This window comes from Eumetopias jubatus, unplaced genomic scaffold (genome assembly GCF_037043125.1).
Source record: "Eumetopias jubatus isolate StellerSeaLion01/CBP00866 unplaced genomic scaffold, mEumJub1_p1.0 scaffold_11, whole genome shotgun sequence".
Taxonomy (NCBI): Eukaryota; Metazoa; Chordata; class Mammalia; order Carnivora; family Otariidae; genus Eumetopias; species Eumetopias jubatus.
Window position 1 is genome coordinate 99,617,915 of NW_028274817.1, and position 26,181 is coordinate 99,644,095.

The 26,181-nt window shown below is 37.9% G+C and overlaps 1 protein-coding gene across 1 annotated transcript in view; it reads left to right on the forward strand.

Annotated features, from left to right (window-relative positions):
* Positions 1 to 26,181, forward strand: part of DMD (dystrophin) — a 1,674,912-nt gene that overhangs the window by 522,492 nt on the left and 1,126,239 nt on the right. Inside the window, exon 38 of the mRNA XM_088028834.1 lies at positions 17,270 to 17,442. Within this exon, the coding sequence (XP_087884960.1) occupies positions 17,270 to 17,442 (173 nt within the window). The remainder of the gene's footprint in view (positions 1 to 17,269; positions 17,443 to 26,181) is intronic.

Genomic DNA, 26,181 nt, shown 5'->3' on the forward strand with positions numbered 1-26,181 from the left:
TTTGAGAAGATTCCATAAAAGGAAGGAAGGACAGTATTAGGATAGAAGGAAGGTGGAAAGAGGGAACGAAAGGAAGGAAAGAAAGAAGTTGGACATGCGTCATTTTGATTGTCTCATCTAAACTGATGATTGTACAGATGCTGTGACTGAGGTAGATAAATTTTTTTTATATATTTTTGGAAGCAAGAGAGTGACAAGAAGTGTGGACATATGAACAAATCTCACAGATGTTGGCAGGACACTTGGGCCCAATGCAGAGTTTAGATAGGATCCAGAAGTAGAAGCAGCTGTTGTTCAACCTCAGCAGCACTGGAGAGAGCTTGCTGTGAGCTTAAAAAGCCAAAGACTATAAATCAAAGTCATTCAGTCTTCTTTGATTGGGTCAGCTTTTGTGTAGGGCCCTCAAGACCTCAAAGAAATTGTTAGGACAGGCTGCTTAGACGGGTGCCTGGGTGGCTCGCCCTCTGCTCTTACCCCTGCTTCCCCCTCTGCTCTTACCCCTACTCATGCGCTCTCTTTCTCTCTCTCTCTCAAATAAATAAATAAAATCCTTTTAAAAAAAGTACAGGCTGCAAATTTAACGAGTGAGGTTTTATTTATTCAAACATCAATTAAGCTCTTACTATGTACCTGGCTTCACTAAGTGCTTAAAAAACAGTGAGCAAAATCAATGGGCCCCTCCCTCATACAGTTTTCATTATAGCAGTGGGAGGCAGAATATAAGCAAAGAAACAAATAATCAGTATATTTAAATATGATAGTTAATATTAAAAAAGATATAAAAAAAAGAAAACACAGAGTTGGATAAGGGATATAAAACTACCAAAGGGGCAGGAGTAGGTGGAATGGCAAGACGTGGGATTGCAATTTTAAATAGGGTGGACATTAGAACAAAGATTTGAAAAGGCTAAGGGAGTCAGCCTGGCACTCAGCCTTATTGTCTGGACATAGCAAATAGTAAATGCTGAGGCCCACATGCTGGGAGTGTGCCTAACTTGATCAGTGAACAGCAGGAAGGCCAGTGTAGCTAGAGGAGAATAAGTCAGAGGAGGGTGGTAGGACATCAGATCAAAGAGGCTATGGGGGTCCAGATTGTGGAGGGCCTGGTGGGCCATTGTAAAGACTGCCTTTCACTCTGAGTGAGATAGGAGCTTTTGTAGGCTTTTGAGGAGATGGATGATATCATCTGATTTATATTTTAAAAGGATTACAGTGGTCGAGGGGCACCTGGATGGCTCAGTCGGTTGAGCATCCGGCTCTTGGTTTTGGCTCAAGTCATGATCTCAGGGTTTTGGGATTGAGCCCCGCATCAAGCTCTATGCTCAACGGGGAGTCTGCTTGAGATTTTCTCCCTCTTCCTCTCTTTGCCTCTGCCCCTCCTCACTCACCTCTTTCTAAAATAAATAAATAATCTTAAAAAAAAAAAAGGATTACACTGAGTAATAGAGTAGAACTGTAGGGGATCAAGAGTAAAGGCAAGGAGGGCAGTTGGAGAAGAGGCACTGGTGGCCTGGGCAAGGGTGGTAAGGACAGATTTTCAGATTCTGGTAACGTTTTCCAAGTGGAGATAGCAGACTCATTTCTGTATCCACACAGAAACTTGAGCATGGATGTATGAAGACCTATTCTTAGCAGATTTGGGGCTCGGGAGAATGTAGGTGTCCTATGAATTTGGCAGAGGACTCCTTGAGGGATGTAAGATTTCTTCTCATTGATATTTACACTTTGTCCCCGGTGCCTTGAAGGAGGGGCAAAAGGACTGACGATGAGATCTTATCAGCCTGATCAAGATCTTTCTCCTTTGGAATCTATTTTATCACATTTAAGCACAAATTGAATAATGCCAGTCATTTGAGTGAGGACAAAGCTAATGTCACGAGCAAACTGGTTTTCTAGTCTGGTATTAGGGGAATCAAATATTAGAAAAAGATACCTCATGTACAAATCTGAACAAAATATTTGAAGGAAAATAAAAAAGTGTTTCTGCGCACCTTGTAGTACAGGGACATGCTAGAGAAAGGGTTAGATTTTTCCCCAATTTAATGATATTTGAACAAGAGGAATTCATACTTATTCTAAATTAAGTAATCATTGGAGTGTATAAAATGTCAAAGCAAAATTTGATTATCAATGCTTTTTGACTTCTACTTAAATTTAATGTATTGCCACATCTTTTGGACTACGTATAACATTATGAAGAATGTAATCATTTAATGATTTCTCTGAGGAAAATCACATTTTTCAGCTACCACATTTATTCAGTTATAAATATAATTCCTTTCTTCCACTGCTTTTATGATTGGGGATTTATTTGTTCAATTTGCTATTTATATTTGTGAATTACTTTACAAATATTAATCTTTTCACTGTGATTTAAATCCTACCTAAATCTACTTAATTTTTCATTCCTCTAATGATGAAGCGATTATAGATATTTACTGCATTGTAGCCATGCCCAGTTCATATTTATCTGTGTTTTGGTACAGTTTTCTTTTATATTTTATACATGTGTCTCTTTCATAGGAAATTATTCATTCTTTTTTCCCCCACAAGCATTTCATCAGGCCCAGCAGTTGTCCTACTTTGACTTCCTTCCTGCAAAGTACTCCCATCTTTGCTAAAATGTACTTTAAGAACCCACTCCTACTGCATTTCTCTCAGCAAGACTATTTTGATAATCCCCATCCTATACATTCTTGAAGTCAGAAACTTTCACATCAAAACGTACAATTCATGAGGCTGGTGGAAATTCTGAGGTTGCAAATAAGATGTGGGGATGTTTTCCTTCTATTTATGACTCATTCAGGTTGTACTTTGACCAGTTAAGATTGTCGTTTTTTGATCTATGATATATAATTACTGATTTGTTATTTACACAAGGACCATGCATCATCCTATGGAGGCTGTTTTGGCCAAAATATATAGTTGTGTTTATGAAGTGTTTTTCACATGTGGACCATAAACCGTGCAGAAAAAATCAAAAGGGCAACTTACCATAAAGCCACTAAAAATAACTTTAAAATTTTTCTTTAGAAGCTCAGAAAAATATAATTAATAAATACTTTAATGCCTTTTGATTGAACACTCTTCCCAATTTGATATGTCACTAATGTAGTGCCTGGTAGCTAGATGGGACATAAAGAGGGTAAGAATTAGATTTATATAGGGTGTTGCCTTCATCTGTCAGATAAAGACAAATTCCAGAGAGTGAAAATGAACTGTAGTTTGAGTCTTTGGTACGCCAGTTTCTCTTTTTCAATTTTAAGATAGATCTACTCCCCAGTGGCTGCTGTCACAACAGCTACGAACGGGTTTCTCTCATCTTTTTTTTCTTAGAAATGGAAGTTGTGTGCTCTTCTGTTAACCAAGTTACAAAGGGTCTCAGGGCGTTTTTGTTAGCTAAAACTGCTTAAAGCTATTATTTTCCCCTTCCCAAAATGTGGAAACAACAGTGCAGGGTTTTATAAATCTAAAAACACATACACATGCATTTAAGTGTATGTATACCCATTTAACTGCAGTGCTACATTGATTGAGATGGTGATACTGAGTCAGCACCAGCAAAAGATACAGTTTTCACCACTTAACAATGGTTTGCAAATGAGCCAGCTGCTCCTTCTGGCCTGTTCCCTGTGGTGACCACCAAAGATCATATGCACAACCACTAGGCAGGAAAAACGGTATTTTCTTGTTGTTCACCACTGTATCTATGACTCCTAGAACAGTACCAAGCACTTAATAGGTGCTCAATGTGCATCTGTTGAATGAATGAACAGTAGTCTTGTAAATCCTGATATGGATTCCATGATCAAAGAGGACAGAGCAAGGTTAATCTATCAGTACCAGGCCTGAAAAGAGAAACAAGATTAGCCTCTTGTACATTATATTTTTACACGTTGAGTTAAATCATCCAGACATAGATGAATTCTAACTATATATGCATGTATACTATCATGGAGACATTTACTCTACCTAGGTTTGTACATACTGAATTTTAAGCCAATCATTTATGAAAATGTATGGCAGGAAATCCACAAATAATTGAAATATTAGAAATATTTTGCATTCACTGAGCTTGCATTATATGGTTATGACAGGCAGTAGGATACAGAGGTTGATAAAGCACTGGATTTGAACATAAAAGACATAAATTTGGATGCCAAATCTGACTCTGATTGTGTCCTTGAGCAAATCACATAAGTCTCAGTATTTATAACTTTGAAATTAGATTAAGGATAATAACTGTCCCAGCCTTTTCAGCAGTACGATTGTGAAGATAAAGTGAAAGCATGTGGGATTATATGGAAAAATTCTTGTAAAAATGTGTAATTATATAAGTGTCACAATTCGTAAAACCCATATTGCTTCATCAAATATCCAAATTCTCAAAAATTACTATAAATTAGGTTTTCATGTAAATAATCTTAAACAAATGATCTTTTAAAAAGTAGTATACCATATACAATTGCATATTTGTATGTAGAAAACTTTAAATAAAATGTTGACAACAGGATAAAATATACATAAAGTTATTTCCAGATTTGGAAACTAGCCTAAAGGTTAAAAAAAGTTTAATGTCAAAGAGAATGCACATAGGTAAAAAAACATTTGTTTTTGACAAAAACTTCTTTTAGAGAATCTTATTTACTCTCAATCATTTTCCTTTAGTATATTTCCAATGCAAAGTATTACTTATTTGGGGATAAAATTTTCATTCTTCTATTAATTTTAGGTGCTAAAGAACGCACTGTTTTAGATTTCTCTTAAGGATGTGAAACATCGAGATCATTCCAATTTTCTATGTGCTGTGGCTTTTATCAAGAATAGGATGCTGTTTTTTAGTTTGTTTTGTTGTTTTGTTTTCCAGTGAAATATGTTGAATTCATTTTTTCCCTACCCTTTTTCAGTAATTTAAAATCCATTGTTCAGATTTCAGAACTCTGACTTATTAACTACTTAAAAGCATTGAAGTTATAGTTCTAATTGAAGAATGTTTTAATCAGTAGTGTTTTTCTTTTTTCTTGGGGTTCTGAGATTTATTTTTGTTATTATATGTTTTGTTTTTCCCTTTGGCCATTTAGAAAAGCTAGTCTGTATTCATTTTCCTGCTTAAATTGGTAATCATAGCATGTTAATACTATAATAGCATTCAATTGAGCCTTATGAATTGACATTATGTAGATCAAAATGTTCAAATATTGGCAATTGTGTATAGTTCAGTCTAATTTAGTGACTTTTGTCCAAGTCTGCTTATTTCTAAATCCTAATGCATACTGTCAAACATTTACAGAGAAAAAGCAAATACTTTGTATTGTAAATTACATATAATTAATGGATACCAGTTACTACCAATTTCCAAGTTTAATTTGCCAAACATTAGACAAAAGATTATAGAATGTTCTCATCCTTAGGGATCTCTGTGGGGCTTTCAAGAAGGTAAAGAAATGAAATAGAATGTTAGGGTCCTCCTTCTATATCATATTTTGTTTTGTTGTTCTTAAATTTAAGTGTTTAGGTTTAGCTCAGAACAATTATATGAAACAGTGGTTTTGCTTTTCTATCTCCCATCTAAAACACTGTGATGGAAAAGCATGTTCTCCTAACATCAACAGTCTTGATCATTTATCAGATGGGCAAAGTGTTACCAAATAGGTTTCCTATTTTTCCAAAATAGTGTATTGTCATTTTATTAATTTATACAGATTTAATTATATCTTACATAGCAGCTATCTATGCACTTGATTGATTACTCAAACTGGATTTTCAGTACTTTATCAAAATAATAAGATGTTCTTGGTGGCCCATGTATACAGGATAAAAGAGTATAAAGTGAATAGAGGAAAGAAAAACATCCTGCCCACATTTTGTAATCCTATTCCTCAGTGGTAATCATTTCTTTTAGATTTCCCTGGATTGCTGTATTGCCTTAGCATTTTTCTCCACAAAACCTACCTGCCCCTCCTCAGCTCAGTTACACAAGACATAAAAGCATGCCCTGGTTCTAAAAAAAAATGGAAATATAGAATGCCATATGTCTCATTTTGAAGAGAAATAGCATTTGCTCCTTTACAACTCTCCTTTGCTATGTTCAAGAGCCGATTTTTCTCTCAAGACTTTCAATAAAGTGATTTAGACAGTGTGCACGACTCAACACACAATGTACCTATCGCAGAAAGACTTGTGAAATTGTTTCCAGTTTAGTTGGTGCTGATGGACTAGAATCGTTGTCTTTGAGGAATACGTGGGGCAGTGAAGTGCAATTTTACATTTTTCCTTTTGTTCTTATCGATGCTCTATGGCATCTGAGAAACTTGGGCAGATATAATTCTGAATGAAGGACTTAGGTATCTGAGGTACTGTGAGAAAAGCACGGAGAAACTTAGACAGGAAATGCAGATGGACTGCTATTCTGCTCTTTACTCTAATAGCTCAATAACCAGTAAAAGTACAACAGAATAAACGGGGACATAACTGACTATCTCACAACATCTGTTGGGACCTGAATGCCTATCTGCAATGGTTCAAGAACAATGTAACAAATCTTAAGGTTCAGTGCTTCCATTCAAATTGGATTTTCATAAGCAAGTTAAGATTCAGAGCTTTGACTCCACTCCTCAGTTCACTTCAACAAATATTTATTAAGGCCCAAATACTGTGTTTAACACTTTAAAAGAGAAATAGAAGGCTTGATCCCTGCACTCTGGTAATTTGTAACATTAATTGGATACACATATCATAGTGATACAAACAAGTTAGGAAGTCATAAAAGTAGGAAAGACATAATATAGGCAAAATATAGTATAAGGCATAAGTGTAACCAGATTCAGGAAGAGAAGAAAGCAATGTGGAAAGCTGAGACTGAGAATAATTTTTACAGAGGAGAAAGCCTTTGAATATCTGTGCTTTGGATGTAACTGGAGTTTGGACAGTACTAATAGCTACCAGTTATTTATTATGTCCCAGGACATGTTTTAAATTCTTTGCTTGTGGTAACTCAAATGGTCATCACAAACAACCCTATGAAAGAAGCCTTCTTATGCCCATATTCAGAATTATCCAAGCTGGAGATGGTGGTTTGGATCTGAGTGGTGGCGAGGTCAAATTTTGGATACATTCTGAAAGCATAGCTCATAGGATTTGGTGGCCACTTGCAGGCAGGTTGGTCAAGGGAGGATTCAAGGATAACAGTAAGAATTTTGTCATGAACAACTGGGGCAATGGAGCTGCCATTTAACTATATGATGTAGAAACTCGCAGAAGGATCAGGTTAGGCTGCAAGGTTTGGTGTAAGTTCAGTTGTGATATGTTAAGCTTAAGATGTTTATTAGATATCCTCACAAATATCAAAGAGATAGTTGGATATATGTAAGTCAGAGTTTAGGAGAGGATCTTGATTAGAGATACACATATGGGAATAATTCGGGGCAATTTGTTATTTCTCCTTCACCCTTGCTCACAAAAGGTGTCTTTTCCTCTGTTCTTTTCCCAGCCCTCTTTCCTTCTCATGCCACTTCTGTGGACAATCTCGGCCACTCCCACGACCTAAATATCAGTTTGGCACCAATGGATCTTACTGGTGGAGGTGGGAAATGGCATAAGCAAGATGCCAACATTAGTATCATAGACCCGCTGCTGAGAGTGCCCAGCAGAGGGGGCATCCGGCAGATGAAGGGACTCAGCCATTTAGTAACTGAATCTGCTTAAGGCCACAGCAAAGTGTTTGTGAACCTAACAGAAATAGGACGACTTTGTGTCTCTGGCTCACTGTTGTAGCCCCAGTACATAGACTATGTCTGGCACATGGTAGCTTGTGTTCAATAGTTATTTGTTGAGTTAATGAATAGGACAGACGTATACAGGGAAGTCAAGAGCAAGCTGGGGCATAGCACAATGAGGTAAGTCTAGGGAGGCCGGGGCTGGGTGATGCGGGCTGTGCTTAACAGTACCGACTGCTGCAGGGGAGGGAGAAGTTGCAGTGAGGAAGCTATTGGTGAACCAATAAATAGAAATTTCTTTCGGGAAGTAAATACGGTAAAAAAAAAATGTGAATTTTAGGTGTTTATAGCCATCTGCTCACATGAGTCACTTGGAGGAAGGAAGACTGAAGAATCACTGGAAAGCAATTTTAGATGGATGGATGGAGAGGGGGGAGAGAGAGAGAGAGATTTAAAATGAAGTTCAAAATACTTGAAACCAGAATATCATTATATGGAAGTCACTTTTAGGGGAAAGTACCCTAAACAATCAATTTCATATTTTTCATATTATCTTATATGTTTCTAGCTCTGAAACCATATTGTTTTAAAGATAGCCTTTCCCCCCCCCTTATAGAAACATTTTTACTAAGGCAGCACTGGCCAAATTTGAAGCAAACATTAAATGATTTCTGAATATGTTATTACAAACTTTAAAGTAGAAGACACAATTTCAGATTAATGTTTGTATATACACATACAATCAACATATTTTAAATTCTACCTTGTTAAGACTTTTAAACTCATGAAGGCGTGTTTGAGGTTACTCCTTGGTATAAATAGGACTAAAGATGCCTGTAAATTATAGGCATCCATATTTCTTAATTCTGTGCTGAAGTTTAAGCAAGTGCTGAATTGAATTTTATATTTTGTATGTGAGATGCCCACTTATTTTCATGACCACAGAGTAAACAAAACAGAAATGATACTGTTTTAAATACTAGAGACCATACTGGCACTCTTCATCATATTTTTGAGACAGACAACTTAAGTGGCGGGTAAGAAACAACATTAAAAGTCCAATAACTTTTTTTAAGTTTATTTTCATCTTGTTTACGATAAGTTCAGTTTATCATATCCCACCATCCCCCCCCTCCAGCCCTGTTCAGTTTCCTCAGTATCGACGTTGACATTCGTACAAATAGGTTTACCGTTTAGGTGGATAAAGGCATGCTCCGCAGTGAAACATTCTGACAACAAGGGAGTAGTTGCTGCTTTACATTGAACAGAAGAAAAACTGAATGGCAGAAATTTGTCCCTTGTGACAGAGAAGAGAGCATAGTGAAGAGTTACTTGAGACTTTTATCTCAACCTGATTAATTGGCAAAAAGGTCCCCTGTTTGGGTCCCTAGATCAATGGTCTGTAGTGTCTAGTTTCTCTGTTTAGCCCATTGAAGTACTTATTACCCAGGGCTTGAATAAACAAAGTACTTTTGGGTTCAAATTGTTTGTGTTATGAATCCCTTTTAAAAACCAATTCTCTCTAAAGGGAGACTCATGTTCTTAAATATCATTTATCTCCAAGTTCGGGCTTTTCATGTCTCTGTTATCAAGGGACTCTTATTTAAATCACCAGCTTTTCAACTAGAAATTTGACTGAAAACAGTATAGTGCATAATCTTTTTTTAAAATTTATTTATTTGAGAGAGAGAGAGAGAGAGAGAGAGAGACATAATGAACACAAGCGGGGCGGAGAGGGAGAAGCATGTTCCCCGCTGAGCGGGGAGTCCGACTCGGGACTCGATCCCAGGACCCCGGGATTATGACCTGAGCTGAAGGCAGACGCTTAACCGACTGAGCCACCCAGGCGCCCCGGTTCATAATCTTCTGTTTTTTCCTGATTTCACATAGCTGGACTTCATCTTCCAGTTGTGAAAGTTACTTTGCTATCTAATTTTTCTCTGTTAGCGGTATATAAATAAGGGTCTTATTTAACTGACTTGATTCCATGAAGCTGAGCTGCAAGGACACTGTTTTAAAATAGTAAGGACTAGCAATTCTGTATGTAATGCTGGTAATGTACAAATGCCTTCCAGAAATTAAAGTTTCCTTTCGCAGGGATAGTGACTAACGCACATCTTAGCCAACTGACAGAGAGCGCGGGGAGGTCAATTCAGAGGGGCATGTCAAAATTAAGAGCAAAATTGACGAAAAAGTGGCTACTTCGTGATTTTGCCATCATATTTTCAGGTAATATAAGGAACTATTCAGGGATAGAAATGAAAATAATATATTCTATAGTGATCCTAGGGATTTTTCTATCACCATAGTAACTACAGGGACTATGGCTTCATTTTTAGAGGGTCAAAAACTATAAAGATCACTTATTTCTAGACAAACTAGAATAGTAAAAAGCTATAAAAGATCTCATCTCTGGCTTTAAACTGTGGAAACTGCTACAGAATTTTCTTTGGTGCATGTACCATTTTTCTGTGTGCAGTGCCTCAGGGACAAGAGCATGTGTAGGGACTTTAAAAAGGATTTCCTGGACTCCAGCCAATTTTGACAACATTGTCTGAGAATACACCAAGGAGCTATTATCTAGATATCGAGGGAGTGTGACATCCCCTGCCCCAGTTTTTGCTTTTTGCTTTCCTCACTTAAGATAGAAAGTTTTCCTGCCTTTGCAACATGCTGCCCAGCATTGCTGAAACTGTTCATAACTCGATTCTGAGCAATTCTACCACTTTCTAGAGGACTGGGAGCTCTCCAGAGATTTGGCTTAAAATCAGGAAGTTTTGCAAGCTCAAATCCTCAGAGGGAGAATAGATTTACCTACTGTATGTGTGTGTGTGTCTGTGTGTGTGTGTGTGTGTGTGTGTGTGTGTCTGTCCGTGCACGCATACACATGTCCCACATCAAAGCCATAAACAGATTACTTTTATTCTGGTGGGAAAGATCCTCCTTCCCCCTTAAATTTTATCCCCCTTGGAGATCACAGCTATTTATTTTAAGTGGGTGGGCTCCCAATGTACAGGCAAATGTGGCTGGTTGCCTCACTGTAAATTTAAGTAATCAGCCTGTCTGTCACCTGGCTTTTGGTATCAAATGGAGGGATTGTCAGAGTTCTGGATTGTTGCCCTTAGGCTGGCAGCCACACTAAAATGGAGTCCATGACTTACATCATCAGGAGTTGAGCCGGAGCAAGTGGTGGTGAAATCAGGCAGCCCAAGTCAGTCGAGTTCACAGAAATAGCAAAGAAGTCACTTTGACACCTGTTCCTAGCACCTGACCTAATCAAGCTAGCAGGATAGCCCTAACCATTCTACCCAAGGCTGCAGGCTCAGAGCTCTCAGAAGATAGTAATGGAATTTTGCCAGGTAAATAAAAGAAAAGAAAGCACGTAAGATGAATGTTTGACTACAGTGACTTCTAGGGCATTGATCACATATACCAGATCCATTCTGTCTTTTTAAAATTTCTGTTGCATTATCGGTTTTGTTGTTATTAGTAGTAAACCTTTCCTCAAGACGAAGTGTTTTATGTCAAATAAAGTGAACTGCAGTGTAGTACTAAGCCATTTTCAATTTTGTAGTGAAAGAGGATGACAGTGGAAGACTGTCTGCTCTGTCCAGATTTATATTTTCACACTTTGAAGTTGGTGGGATTGCTCCAGATAAGATCACCAGTGACCTCCTGAACTGTCAGGTTTCCTTTTCACTCCTGTTCCCAGCTGCACTTGGCTTGTTGGAAACTCCCTCCTCCCTCCTTCCTGATGCTCTTCCTCCTCTTGTTTTTTTTTTTTTTTAAGATTTTATTTATTTATTCATGAGAGACAGAGAGAGGGGGAGAGAGAGAGAGGCAGAGGGAGAAGCAGGCTCCCAAGGAGCAGGGAGCCCAATGCAGGACTCGATCCCAGGACCCTGGGATCACGACCTGAGCCGAAGGCAGATGCTTAACCATCTGAGCCACCCAGGCGCCCTCCTTCTCTTGGTTTTGAAATACTTTACTCTTCTTGCTCTCCTCCTAGGTCTGATGACAGTTACTCTTCGGGCATATTCACCTCCTTCCTCGGCTGTTCCTTTCCATGGAGGCTCGTCCTTAGCCAACCTTTCTTCTCACTCTTTTATTCTAACAAAGTTCTCTGAGCAATTTGACCATCTCTTGTGCAATTAAATGACATCTAGGGGTGTTATTCCAGTGACTAGCAATTCTGTATGTAATGCTGGTAAAACATAATTTTAATCTTCTTTCCTCCAGATAAATAATCTCATAGTTTATTTCTATGTTGGTATGCCTGCCTTCCACTCACATGGTAATACATGACCTGTCAGATAAGTATTCTTACCACAGACTTCATTTGAATTGCTTAAAAAAAAAAAAAATGAAGCCTCCCTATTGTAAGGTGTACACAGACTTGAAGAGAACACCTTGGAATTTTAGAAACAATCTCCTGGGCGCCTGGGTGGCTCAGTTGGTTAAGCGACTGCCTTCGGCTCAGGTCATGATCCTGGAGTCCCAGGATCGAGTCCCGCATCAGGCTCCCTGCTCAGCGGGGAGTCTGCTTCTCCCTCTGACCTTCTTCCCTCTCATGCTCTCTCTCTACCATTCTCTCTCTCTCAATAAATAAATAAAAATCTTAAAAAAAAAAAAGAAACAATCTCCTTCCCTCCCTCTCTCTGTCTCTTTCTCTCTCTCTTTTTCTCTCTGAAATTCATTCATATCACCCATAACCATTGTGTTTTACCCAGTCTCTTCCTGGGAAAACAGCTGCTCTTTTTAAGGGTCCTAACAGAAGCACTGACTTGTACCCCTTACAACGGATATTCTCTATATTCTCGCTTGCTTCTGTAGCTTCGTCCTCCACCAAGTCAGGTCTTCATGCACCACAGCCATGAAGTCTTAGAATGAGGCAGGAAAACCTCCTAAGATCTACCCAAAACCTCTTTCCTGATGCCCTATGTGACTTTTAAAGTTTGCTTGAGACTGCCTCCTGGAAAGCTGTAGGCTCAGCAGTAGCCCCTCACTATCTGGCCTAGTCTCCATCTCATACATGGTTAAAATCCTCCCCAATTTTGTCTGAAAGTAGGAAAAAATATTCCTTTTATTGGTACTTATTAAGGTTTTATATTTATATTTATCTATTCTGACAGGAAACCCAAGATGTATGGATCAGAGAACACATCATTAATTACTCAAGAGCATCTTAGCACCAGTGCACATGCCCCAAACCCCCATGGGACAATGCAGTGAGAGCCGCATATTTATCTGTGTATGCAGGGCTTGCAGTAAGGGAGGGAGTCCCCAAATTTATGGATAACGGAGCTTATGCAAGGCAGCTGGCATATCTGACAGAACAAGTGAGACAGAAACAGAGACCTTTGCTCTAGGGGGTAAACAAATCCTCTCCAGAGAGAGGGAACGGTCTAGGTCTCTTATCCTCAGACTGTAAATTGGCCCATAAGCAAACAGATCTGGGAAAAGTGTTTCCAGGTCTTTCTGGTGCATTGCACTAATCTGAACACTAAGGTATGTTTGCTATTCAATCATCCTTTAACCCAGATGCCAGTGCTCTTTGCTCAGAAAGCTCAGACCATGCAGAAATGTGAAAAGAGGAGCACCTGGGTGGCTCAGACGGTTAAGCGTCTGATCTGGATTTTGGCCCAGGTCATGATCTCAGGGTCGTGAGATCAAGCCCCAGATTGGGCTCCACGCTGGGGCATGGAGTCTAGTTAAGATTCTCTTTCTCCCTCTCCTTCTGCCCCTACCTTCCCCCAACTTGCATGCACGCACTCTCTCTCTCTAAAAAAAAGAGACAGCGAGAGAGCAAAGGAAAAGAAATGTGAAAAGATGTATGTCCCAACAGTAGTCGCCATCTCGTTTCTCTTTGCAAAATCAATGCCAGCTGCCTATTGGATATCTACAGTCTGATGCTCCAAAGGCTTCTCAATATGATCATATGCAAAACTGAACTCATCACTTACACACACAGAGAACCTGTTTATCCATCTGAAATCCTTTTACTCAGTGACACCACTATTCATCCAGAATCCCAGGCCAGAAACCTGGGAGTAATTTGAGTCTTTCCTCTTCGTCACTCAATACACAGTCACCAAGTTCTGCCAAGTTTTCTTCCTAACCAACTTTCTCAGTCCAACTCAGATATGAATACCAACTGGATACTTAATTACACTGATGGTTTTGTTTTTAATTTTGTAGGTGGGATAATGGTATTATGTGTACTTTCCTTGAAAAGCATTCATATATATTGGAAACAGGCTGAAGTATTCATGGAAAAAATATTATATTAGTTTGTTTCAAAATAATCAATTTGTGGAGGTGAATGTGTGGGAGTATAATGAAACAAGGTTGCCCATGACTTTATAAGAATTGGAACCAGACAGTAGGTGCAAGGGGGCTATTTGTACTCCTTTCTTGCTTTTGTATGTATGTGAAATTTTCCATCACAATTACTATATGAATCATGGTTTCCCATTGGCTACTGACTTACATTCACAATCTCTAAAGCACATTTTTAAACATCTCTAGCCTCTGTTTCCTGACCCATCTTCTCCTAACCCTCTACATTTCCAAAAAGTCGGCCAAATGTGACTGCTCATCTTCCCTATCTTGTAAGCATAATGCCCTTCCCACTTTACTCAGCTATGTACACTCCAAACTGCAATTCCTGCATGAGCTCTTTCCTCAGTGTGCGACCAAATATGGTATATGATTCATTCCTTCTTTGAACTTCTGGAAAAGAATAAACTAGAATGCTCATCCAATTCTTTCTTGTCATCTAGCTGGGGCTTCTACACTATTATTTCTCCAAACCGCACCCTCTCTAACTACCACAGTAAGGTCCATTGCAAACTTCTTAAAAACAAACAAATAAAACTGTGCTTCACCTACCTTTGCTTCCTTTTTATTGATCCTGGTACATGGAAGAACTCAATAAATGTTTGCTCAATTGACTTGTCTATAACAATTCAGATGAGCAAAATAACCAAATTCATACTAGTAAGACTGGCCAAATATATACTTTTTAGCATTTTTGAAAATCAATATTATTAAAGATGTGTATTACGTAATGAACTCGTGGTTTGTGATTTTTTCCCTTAAATATAATATAGATAAAAATTTTAGAATTAACTTAGAGGATACAGTAGTTTATTCATTTATTCAACCAAATGCATTGAGTAATCTACCATGTGCTGGACATAGGTTTAAGTTCTGAAAACCCAATGGAGAGTAAGACAGACAACATTTCCTGTAATTATAGGGTCTAGTCTAGTAGTGTAGAGAGACTGGTAGATATATAATTTAATGTTAGTCATAAATGTCATGAAGAAAAATGAAGAATACAGGGAATGCAGAATAGTTAGGGCTGCTATTTAAAGTAGAGTGGTAGAGAAGGCTCTTAGATGAGAAAGAAGTGAGGGAACTAGTCATATAAATGTCTTGGAGTGAAAGAATATTTTTGGCAGAGAGAACAGCAAGTACAGAAGAACCCTGGAAGCAAGAGAATGCTTGGCATTCTTGAGGAACGCAGAAAGGTTAATGAGGCTGAAATGTCTGGACTCAGCCAAGACTAAGAAAAGATCAGAATGGTAGACAACATACAACTAACATACAGCCAAGTCATTTAGAACTTTGTAGGCCACAGTAAAGATGATGGGCTTGATGAGAAGCCATTGGAGGATTTTGAACAGAGTAGAAATATGACCTGATTTGTTTTGAAAAAATCTTTTTGGCTCTTGTATGGAGAATTGACTAGGAGAGCGGTAAGACTGGAGCAGGGGGATCATTTAGGTAGCCATTGCAATAATCCAGATGAGATATAATGATGGAATATATCAAAGCTATAACAGGGGTGGTAATGAGAAGTGGTCAAATTCTGGACTTGTTCTGGAAGTAAAGCCAACAGCATTGTCTAACAACTTGAATACTTTAAAAAGAAAAGTAAAGGGTGACTCTAAGGTTGTCAGCCTGAATAACTATTATTTGATATGCCATTTACTGAAATGGGGAAAACCACTGGAAGAGAGTGATAAGGGGATGCAGTTCAGAATTTGGTTTAAGTTTGAGATGCCCATGGGACGTCCGAGTGTCAAGAAAGCAGTTGAATTTGTGAATCTGGTTTGCAAGTTGAGGTTAGGGCTGGAAATAGAAGTTTGGGAATCATCACTGTATGGACAGTATTTGGAGTCATCAGACCAAATAGGGAGCATAGAGAGAGAAGGAAAAAAGTGTCAAAACTAAGCTAGAGCACTCCAGTACTAAGAGATCAGTCCAGGCAGGATTCAGTAAAGACTGAGGGAGCAGTGGACAAGAAGGTGGAAGAAAAACCAGAAGAGTTCAGGATATAGAAGCCAAATGAAGATAAGAGTTTTAAGATGGAGAGAGTCATCAGCCATATTGAGATGAGGACTGTGAATTACCCATTGAATCTGAACATATTGACATCACTGGGATTCAGGGATGATGATTTTAATAAGTCAGTAATTAAGAATTGCAGGACCGATCAACAATAGCCAAATTATGGAAAGAGCCCAAACGTCCATCGACTGGTGAATGGATAAAGAAGAGGTGGTATACACACACACACACACACACACACAATGTAATACTACTCAGCCACAAAGAATAATGAAGTCTTGCCATTTGCAATGATGTGGAAGGAGCTAGAGGGTATTATGCTAAGTGAAATAAGTCAGAGAAAGACAGATACCATATCATTTTACTCACATATGGAAGAAACAAACATGGGGAAAGAAAAAAGAAAAGAGGAAGGCAAACCATTTCTTAATCTCAGGAAACAAACTGAGGGTTGCTGGAGTGGTGGGGGGTGGGAGGGATGGGGGAGGCTGGGTGATAGACATTGGGGAGGGTATGTGCTATGGTGAGCGCTGTGAATTGTGTAAGACTGTTGAATCACAGACCTTTACCTCTGAAACAAATAATACATTATATGTTAAAAAAAAAAAAAGAAGAAGAAGATAGCAGTAAGGGAAAAATTAAGGGGGGAAATCGGAGGGGGAGATGAACCATGGGAAACTATGGACTCCGATAAACAAACTGGGGGTTTTAGAGGGGAGAGGGGTTAGCTTGGTGATGGGTATTAAGGAGGGCACGTACAGCATGGAGCACTGGGTGTTATACACAAACAAGGAATCATGGAACACTACATCAAAAACTAATGATGTAATGTATGGTGATTGACATAACATAATAAAATAAACAAAAGAGAGACTTTAACTCTAGAGAACAAACTGAGGGTTGTTGGAGGGGAGGTGGGTCGGGGGTGAGCTAAATGGGTGATGGGGATTAAGGAGGGCACTTCCTGTGGTGAGCACCGAGTGTTATATGCAACTGATGAATCTCTAAATTCTACTCTTAAAGCAAATATTACAATAATATGTTAACTAACTAGAATTTAAATAAAAACTTGAAATATTAAAAAAAAGAATTGTAAGGCTATTTCTTATTTCTGAGGCTTATGAATTTCCTTTTTTTTTCTCTTTCCATAGACAGCTGATTCATTTCTGCTGTATTTCAAATTTTCTATATTGCAGAACATAAAAGACACTTTGCAACAAATCTCAGGTCGGATTGACATCATTCACAAAAAGAAGACAGCAGCATTGCACAGTGCCACCCCTGCAGAAAGGGCAAAGCTCCAGGAAGCTCTCTCACGGCTCGATGTCCAATGGGAAAGAGTTAACAAAATGTACAAGGACCGACAAGGGTAGGTAACACTTTTCTTTTCCTAAATTACTATACCTGTTTTCAGAGAACCATGGAGTTCATTTCAGTGTTCTCTGTGGAAAGGTAGGGAGGAAGAAAGGGAGAAGTATTACTATCATTGGAAAAAAGTAAGTGGAGTGAGAACAAATAATGGTGAACAGACTAATGAGCTGAATTCTAGAAATTATTCTGTACTGGGGTTAGCATTACGTTGGAGCACTATATTACCTTCTAAAATTTCACATAATGTCAAATAGGTTTTGTTATTTAATTGAAGTGGCTTAAATACTGTACAGTATACAATGTTTATCTTTGGTCAAATCTGTGTCCTGTATATTTATAGCAGATTGATAATTAGATTAATGTTTGACATATAAGCTATCAGTAAAAAGTTGATTTTTACTTTCTACTTCTATTTTGAAGGTGATATATAACATTTTGCAGTCCCCCTACTCTTTTTTGCTATGAAGAATTTGTTAAGTTGATTTAAAATAATTTTTCAGGGTTTGCCTTATTTAACATATATAGCTTGTGACCACGTTTTCAAAAAGTCACATATATTCTTTAGCTTCACACCACAAGAAGGTAGAATATTGTTTTATTTTCCTACTTTAGGTTAAAAGTTCTAATTATTTAAAACAATTTGTTTTAAAGATTATAGTCTCACCATACAGTACATCATTAGTTTTTGATGTAGTGATCCATGATTCATTGTTTGTGTATAACACCCAGGGCTCCATGCAGTACGTACCCTCCTTAATGCCCATCACCGGGCTCACCCATCCCCCCACCACCCTCCCCTCTAGAACCCTCAGTTTGTTTCTCAGAGTCCATAGTCTCTCATGGTTCGTCTCTCCCTCCAATTTCCCCCCCTTCATTTTCCCCTTCTTTCTCCTAACGTCCTCCATGCTCTTCCTTATGTTCCACAAATAAGTGAAACCCTATGATAATTGACTTTCTCTGCTTGACTTATTTCACTTAGCATAATTTTAAAAAATAAAAAATAAAGATTGTAGTCTCAAGACAGTCTTCTTTATTATTCTCAAAGAAAATAAAATCATTTTTAATAATTACAGGGAACCTCCCTCTTAACTCTGTCCATTTCTAAATATCCTTACTTCTATTTTAGTCCTTTATTTACTATAGTAGGTTTCTAAACTGATACGTATAGCAGAAATCTCCATTAATTCTAATGATCATCCTCCTTTTGTTCCCAATTATCTTTCATCCAGAGTTGTTTTTCTAAAGTGTAAGAACTTCAGTACCATTATCTCATTCTCCTTAGAATTAACTCCAGATTCCTTAATTGGGCATATAAGGCCTTCACATGACCTTTGTTCTTTTGTTCAGCCTCATGGTTTATGAGTCCCTGGCTGTCCTACAACCTCTTCAAACTCTGTTCTACCAAAATACCTGTGAGCCAGTAAGAATGGCTATATTGGTATTTTTTCATACATGATTCATCTATGACCGGGTAGTAGTCAGCTATTACCATAATACGGTGGTATGAAGCTGTACACCAGAAGCCAGTGACTTAAAACAACAAGCATTTATTTTCATGGTCATGGGTGGTCTTTAAGTTGCCTGTAGTTTGGCTGACCGAGGCTGGGCTTAACTGGGCAGCTATTTTAAGCTGTGGGTTAGCTGACGTAGACTCTGGGATATGTGTCAGGTCAAGGTCGGCTACGTTTATCTTTTTCCTGAGCTCAAAATGCAGGGTCAGTGCCATTGTCTTCTCATGACAGATCACCATGGATGAGACATAACCTCCCTTGTGGACCTGTGCTTGTATTATGGGCCACTTATGGCCTGGGCCCACATTAAATTCACTCCTATTCCACTGGCCAGAGCAAGCCTGACATCAGTAGAGTGGCAAAGTAGTCTCTTCCTACAGTGGAAGGGGAAGAAGAGTGACTGTGGAACGATAATCCAAACTATTGTTGATAGTTAATAATTAATAATAAATAAAATTTTACAGCTAGAAATGACTTTAATGATTTTGCCCTGCTTCATTATTTTACAGGGGAGACTAAATTACAAAGATGTTAAATGACTTACCCAAACACATATTAAATAGCACATCTGCATATTTCCATTTTACCAAAATATTTAGCTCCAGTAGGTTTGCATAGTGTATACTTACAATAAGTTACAGATATGAGAAAATGCATTAGACTCTTGGCATTCCTAAGGCATAGATTTTGAGACCATCATTAATCACCAAATTCATGAATGCTATAATGGCAAAACTCACCTTTATTAAATGTCATAAATTAAAACAGACATTACTTTTTAGGTGAGGGCAAGTAGAGAATTAAAAGCCAGACTGATTTGTGACTGCTCACTCATTATCTAAGAGACCTGCTTTCATACCTTGTCTTCCTGCAAACAGAATTTCATCATGTGTCTCAGTAAAGTTGCAAATCTCCAAAATACTAAGAGTGGCTCTTTTTCCCTGTGGGAACACAAATAGTAAACACAATGAACATTTAATTCATGAATCCTGTGTGTCTATGTACTGATCCATGTATATGGATAGATATATGTAAAACAAATATTTAAGTTTTGGGGAACTTAACATTGCTGCTAAATTCTGTTTTTATCTAATTCTTGGTGGGTACTCACTGCTTCTAAAAGATATCTACAGGAAACATGTGAAAATAGAGAATTAACCTAAGATCCACCTAGTATTAGAGAAACAGTCCATTCTTTCTTTCAACAAACACTTAAGGAGTGCCACTCTGTTGTCTTTACTTTCTTTCTGATACCAGCTTTACTGCTCCTCACATGGTTAATGAATTTGCCCAGTTTTCAGGAAGTTACTCCCCAAGCCTAAGAGGATAGCACAGTTCAAATGAGATAATAAAAATGAAAACAGTTTCTAGGCTACACATTGCTGTACAGCCATAAGATGGCATTATTGTGTAGCAACACAGTTCTTATCTGACATCAAGTAAGTGATTTGTTTCTTTTAAATCACCATTCCTCTTTGGAATCCCATTTAGTCAGGTACTTTGGGATGGCTCACCCATACATGTACGTAGTTCAAGTCAAGGTGATTCTGAGCTTTAGATCTGATGTAAAGAGGACATGAGAGTAAGAGTAGTGATTCTTACAATACTGAATTTTTAGAGCAAAATGAACTGTCAGAAAATGGCAAAAACAAGGTGAGGACATTTAAAAAAATCAAATGCCATTACCAGTGATATTTCAGAAAATAAGAAATAGGAAGATAGTGCTACAGGAAAGAAGCCGATGCAAAAGAATACATATTATATGAGTCCATTTATATAAAATTCAAAAAATGAGCATATTGGGGGGTTAAAGGTCAGATATGGTTACCGTTGTGAAGAGTAGTGATTAACAAGGGCAAATCTCTTGATCTGGATGTTGTTTGCATTGATAGGTTTCTGTTAAGAAAGTTTATGAAGCTATGCACTTGTGGTTTGTATACTTTTCTCTGTGTATGCTATACTTGAATGAATTTTACACTTAAAATTTTAAAATAATACATAAATTCTTTTTTAAGTACAAGAAGGACTTAACTTCAAAATTAAAAAAAAAAGATATATCTTACAGAAGAGCATATTACATTGTTGTACTTTTGGCATTTCACCATGGACCCCTCAACACTTTATAATTGACCGGTACCTACTCTGAGATAAGTATGTGGGCACTACTGCTCTAGAGAAAGTTTTTCCAAAGTTACCACCATCATGCTGGGACCAGAGGGCCCCATGTCAATAGGATGCTGGGAGACAGAGAACAGGAAGCTGTTTCCCTAGGGGTTTCTCCTTTGTTTAATTCCCTTAATGCCAAGCCCACAATATTAAAGCACTCACAGACTCTTGCTGCCATATGTACTGCACGAAGGAAAACGAGACAATGAAAGGAATGAAAGGGGGGAAAACAGGAATAGAAACCAAAGAAATCTGATTTGAAGAGAAAGTGCCTTAATCATCTCTGTATTCAGACTCCAGGGAATGAGCCTGTAATTCTGCAAGCCCACTCCTAACACAACTTTCTCATAAGCATTTTCTATCTCACTTGAAATTTTTCTACTGAGACATTGAGTAAATATTTTTCTCTCATGTCAAGGTGAGGGAAATAACCCCACACTCCTCACAGAGGGAAAGAATAATATACTAATCCTCATGTCATCACCATCCAATTTTATCCTCTAAAGTGGAAGCTAGAGGGACAGATGCATAATCTGGGAGCTTTTCCAGAATTGTTTGTTCCTAAATGAGACATTCAGCTATTGCAGCATTAGCAGCCTCTTCTATTTGTCACAGAGCTATATGTAGTTGGGAAGATACATGATAAGCACATGCAGGATCCTGACGACTCAGGAAAGATTAACACTGCGGTCTTAGAATTAGTCTCTACTAAATGTAAAGATTTTCATGCAAGATTGGATCTTCATATTTCCCCTCTCCCCCCACATATATGTATACGTGCCAATACATGATTCTACTGTTAGTTTTTGAACTTGGGAGAATTAAGGAAAGGTTAAAAAAAAAAAAAAAAGCCCTGAACATGGGAGAGTCTTTTTATATCTCACTCCAGAATCAGTGTTGTACTGACCAGGGAAATGATTCTCATGCATTCATTCATGGGACTGATATAGAGGAAGATGTGCTAAATTGAAGAAGTGAAATTTTCTGTTTGTGGCCCACTTTTTTATCACTGTTGAGACCATGATGTATGGGGAAGCCTTCTGTTTTGGTTCTTCACATCAAGATCTTTTTTAAAGAAAATCCTTATTTATGAAGTCATTGATTTGATAGAACTCATTTTTAAAACTTGGTTATCTGTGTAAAGAGAATAACACATTATTTCTCTCTCCAAAGGTATCAGGAAATATTCTTATTCATAGACATGAAGGCACATTTGCCAATTTGCCTAAGCATTTCAGAAATATTTTTTAAGTATTTTAAAGTTTACTGTTAACCTTCAAGCTTTCCCCAGTTAAGTATCTTGTTTGCTATCTGCTCTCCTCCATTTGTCTACATTGATTGTTCTGATTTATTTTATTGGGTCCTGGATATCAGAAATCATGTCAATTTTGCTTGCTTGTACAATGCCCAGTACAGCACGTGTGGTTAATAAATACTCTTTGATGATAATGATGATGATGAAACTATGATTTGACAGCCCTGGCATTTCATATATGCCAGAAATAAATCATCAGAACTTTAAGAAAGGCAACTTTCTTCCTGCCCTGTCATTTTCTGTAGTCACCGTCCAGCAGACCTCACCTCTACACTGTCTCCTCTGCCCTCTCTGTTCTGTCTTGTTGTATTTCAGTTTAGGGGCTGCCCCCTCCTGCACATCACCTTCTCTTTTATGCTGCTGTGTTCGAGTGTTTATATTTCTTCCCAGGCTCTGTAGAGTCTTAACTAATCCCGATGTATCCTGAATATCTTTCACTGGCCAGTTGTTGCACATTGCACACCCCCGAGAGGGCAATTGTAAGCCAAATAGAGGAGGTTTTGTTTCCACCCAGCAGCCCGAAATGAAGTGTATGACTTGACCGCTGATGCCAATTACATGGAGGTTTTACCACCAGAAGCAAAGCTTTAAGCCACAAAAGATTAATCCCGTATAGTTGGTGTTCGGAGGTATTTAATGTCCATGTATTGCCTACTTACGAGTCTCATTAAAACAAACCAGTTATCAACAAACAATACCCTTATTTCATAATTGTTATTTTTAAACTCTGTTTAAAACATGAATCATTCAGGGGCGCCTGGGTGGCTCAGTTGGTTAAACCACTGCCTTCAGCTCAGGCCATGATCCCAGGGTCCTGGGATCCAGCCCCACATCGGGCTCCCTGCTCATGCAGGTAGCCTGCTTCTCCCTCTGCCTGCCGCTCCCCCTGCTTGTGCTCTCTCCCTCTCTCTCTCTCTCGCTCTCTCTGTGTGTCAAATAAATAAATAAAATCTTTAAAAAGAAACATGAATCATTCAGTACTGTGTACCATTTGAGTCAGATACCTAAACTAGCCCTTGATGTAGATTTCCTTTTTTTTAATCTTTTCTTTAATTTCCAGTTAGTTAACATACAGTGTAATATTTCCTTGCTTACTTATAATGTCTTCTGAATTCTTCACTGTTGCCAACAGTTGGCGAAGGAATTGAATGGAAGGGATCTGTTGTATTTATTTAGGAAAGGGCTTTTTGAAATGCATTAAATATAAGTTTGTTTCTACCTATCAGCTTATCTTCTGTATGTTCCTTTTGCTATTTCAAAGCACTGCAGAGTTGCAGAGTGATTTGCTTTTTATGATAGCCATTTCATACAGGATCATTTGCCTTATATCTTCAACATTTTCAGATTCTTATAAATCTTTACAGTTCACATAGAGGTTAGTTTAAAACTTGCTTCAAATAAGAAATTGACTAGATATAAAATTCATATAATCTTAGAGTTAACCATAGATCAATATCCTCAATCTTTTTCTCAAAGTAATTGAACATTTTTGTTTCCCAGGATAGCTGTATACACACATTTCCATTCTTCACCATAGATGATTCTATTTCTTCGGTGTACAGGGGCTATAGTTGGCTTATTTGTTATCTAAATAAACTCGCATTTTCATTAGGGTCAAAGGGAAAAGTTTCTAATATAGGAACCAATTTTATGCCTATAGGACTAGCCTCATTTTGGAAATAATGCCACTATTTAACTTTACTCCTTGTATGTTTCTTGGCTTTGTCATATCACAAGTCTCCCTCCTCTAAATATACATTTTTCCCTCTAAATGGAATAGAGAGTTTTGAAAGAAAGCAAAACTGTGCTAAATGTAATCTTTGCAGAAAGTCTTTTTATCAGTTAGAGTTTGTTTTGTCTTCACTAAGATAGAAGCATATTTTTTTTCTCCTTAAAAATGTAGGAGTATGCAGTCAAGGCAGGTATAATTTCTCTGCTCATTCTTGCTTTCCACCCAGCTATCCTTACATGGTAGGCCCTCCTTCACATTTTGCAAAATGGAGCTCCCACCACATCTATATTCCAAGAAACAAGATGGGAGAAGGCGGGAAGAAGTGGCAAAGTGTGCATACTAATTGTCTTTTAATGAAGTTTCCTGGGAGCTGCAATGTTTTGCTTATACCCCATTGGCCAGAGTCAGTCACATGACCACACCCAAGCTGCAAGGGATGATGGGAAATGTTACGTTTATTCCTGAATGCTATGTGCTCTGCCAAAAAGTGTTCTCTTATGGAAAAGCAGGAGAATGGATATTTGAAGAGAACTAACAGTCTTCAGTGTTTTCTCAGAAGAAGTGTATTTTGTTTTGTTTTTCAAGCAGCCCTAAGAAATATGTAAAACAGGTAGCTAAGTCTACAGTTATCTCCTTCCCCTACTCTTTTATTATTTTATGAACTCTAATTTTGCTAATATCTCACTTTGGCTTCCTGAATTCTGCTAACATAAAAGTAGAAGTTTTACATCATTGCCAATACCTGCTTGTTCTATCCCTCCATGTTCCCAAAACATTTTCTCATTAACCAATTTTTGTCCAACTCTTTCCCTTTTTTCCAACAAAGCCACTGCTTAGTCAAGAAGAGAGATGAGTAACTTAGCGGCTATAGTGTTCCTGGACTATATATTCCCTACTGACTTTGACTGAAGTTGGGTCATTCATTAATTATAGCAGTTTAGATTACTAACACCAAGAATGACCACTAAAAATTAAAGATCTAAGACCAAAGCAGAAATTATGAGAGTGCACTGAAATTTTAGGACATCTCCTTTTCTGAACATGTGAGATGGGCCTTGTATAAGATTCAAGATCTTTTTGTAGCCACACCTATGTGCCAGGCATGCATTCAGTGTTTTACATATCTGATTGCATCCTCAGGAGAACCTTCTTTTACAGATGAGGTGCTTGAGATTTAGAGGGAATAAATCATTGTCTCAAGTATGCATAGGAAGAATATGCCAGAGCCTATTTTTTGACTCAAGTTATGAACTCTTGTCTGCTGCATTCCTTATCTTTTATACATTTCACATAGAATTTCTTGTATTTCTTGTGCTCATTGATTATGTTCTCTCTTCCAGAGACCATTCTTCAGTAGCAGTAACAGGGATACATATAAAAACTTTTTAAAACTCTTGTGTCTAAAACCACAGTGCTTTAAAGAGATGTTTAATATTTGGAAGATGGTATCTTCATATTCATTATCTGTAGAGAAATAGATTGTGATTCTATAAGATGCTTGGCAAAGCCAAGTGATAAAGGATCTTCTCAAGTGCTTGAGAAACACTGACTTGTTTTTTGGCAAAGTCCTACTCATCATTCAGGACCCAGTGCAATTATTACCATTTGGAATTATTTGCTGGTCTCAATTATTCCAGTCTCTTTGTTCCTAGAACTCTGTTTATATCGTTCTCTTACAGGTGCTCATCATGAATTTAAATGTCTTACATCACTTGGCGCAACTCTGTACCATCCGACAGAGTTTTTGTTAATACAGAGCAGCAGAAACTGTGCCATACACTTCCTGACACCCCTAAGCCAAGCACAGTATAATTCTATAGTAGCTCCTCAATACATATTAATTTTTTTAATTGAGGAGACCTTACATGTAAATGACAAACTGCTCACTCAAAAGTTGTAATATTTTGGAATGAATAAGGTTATTGTTTCTTTGGTTAACAAGAACCTCATTGCCATTATAGTTTATTCAATGAAATATTTATGTAGGGTAAATTTCCTCATATTTACTTTCAG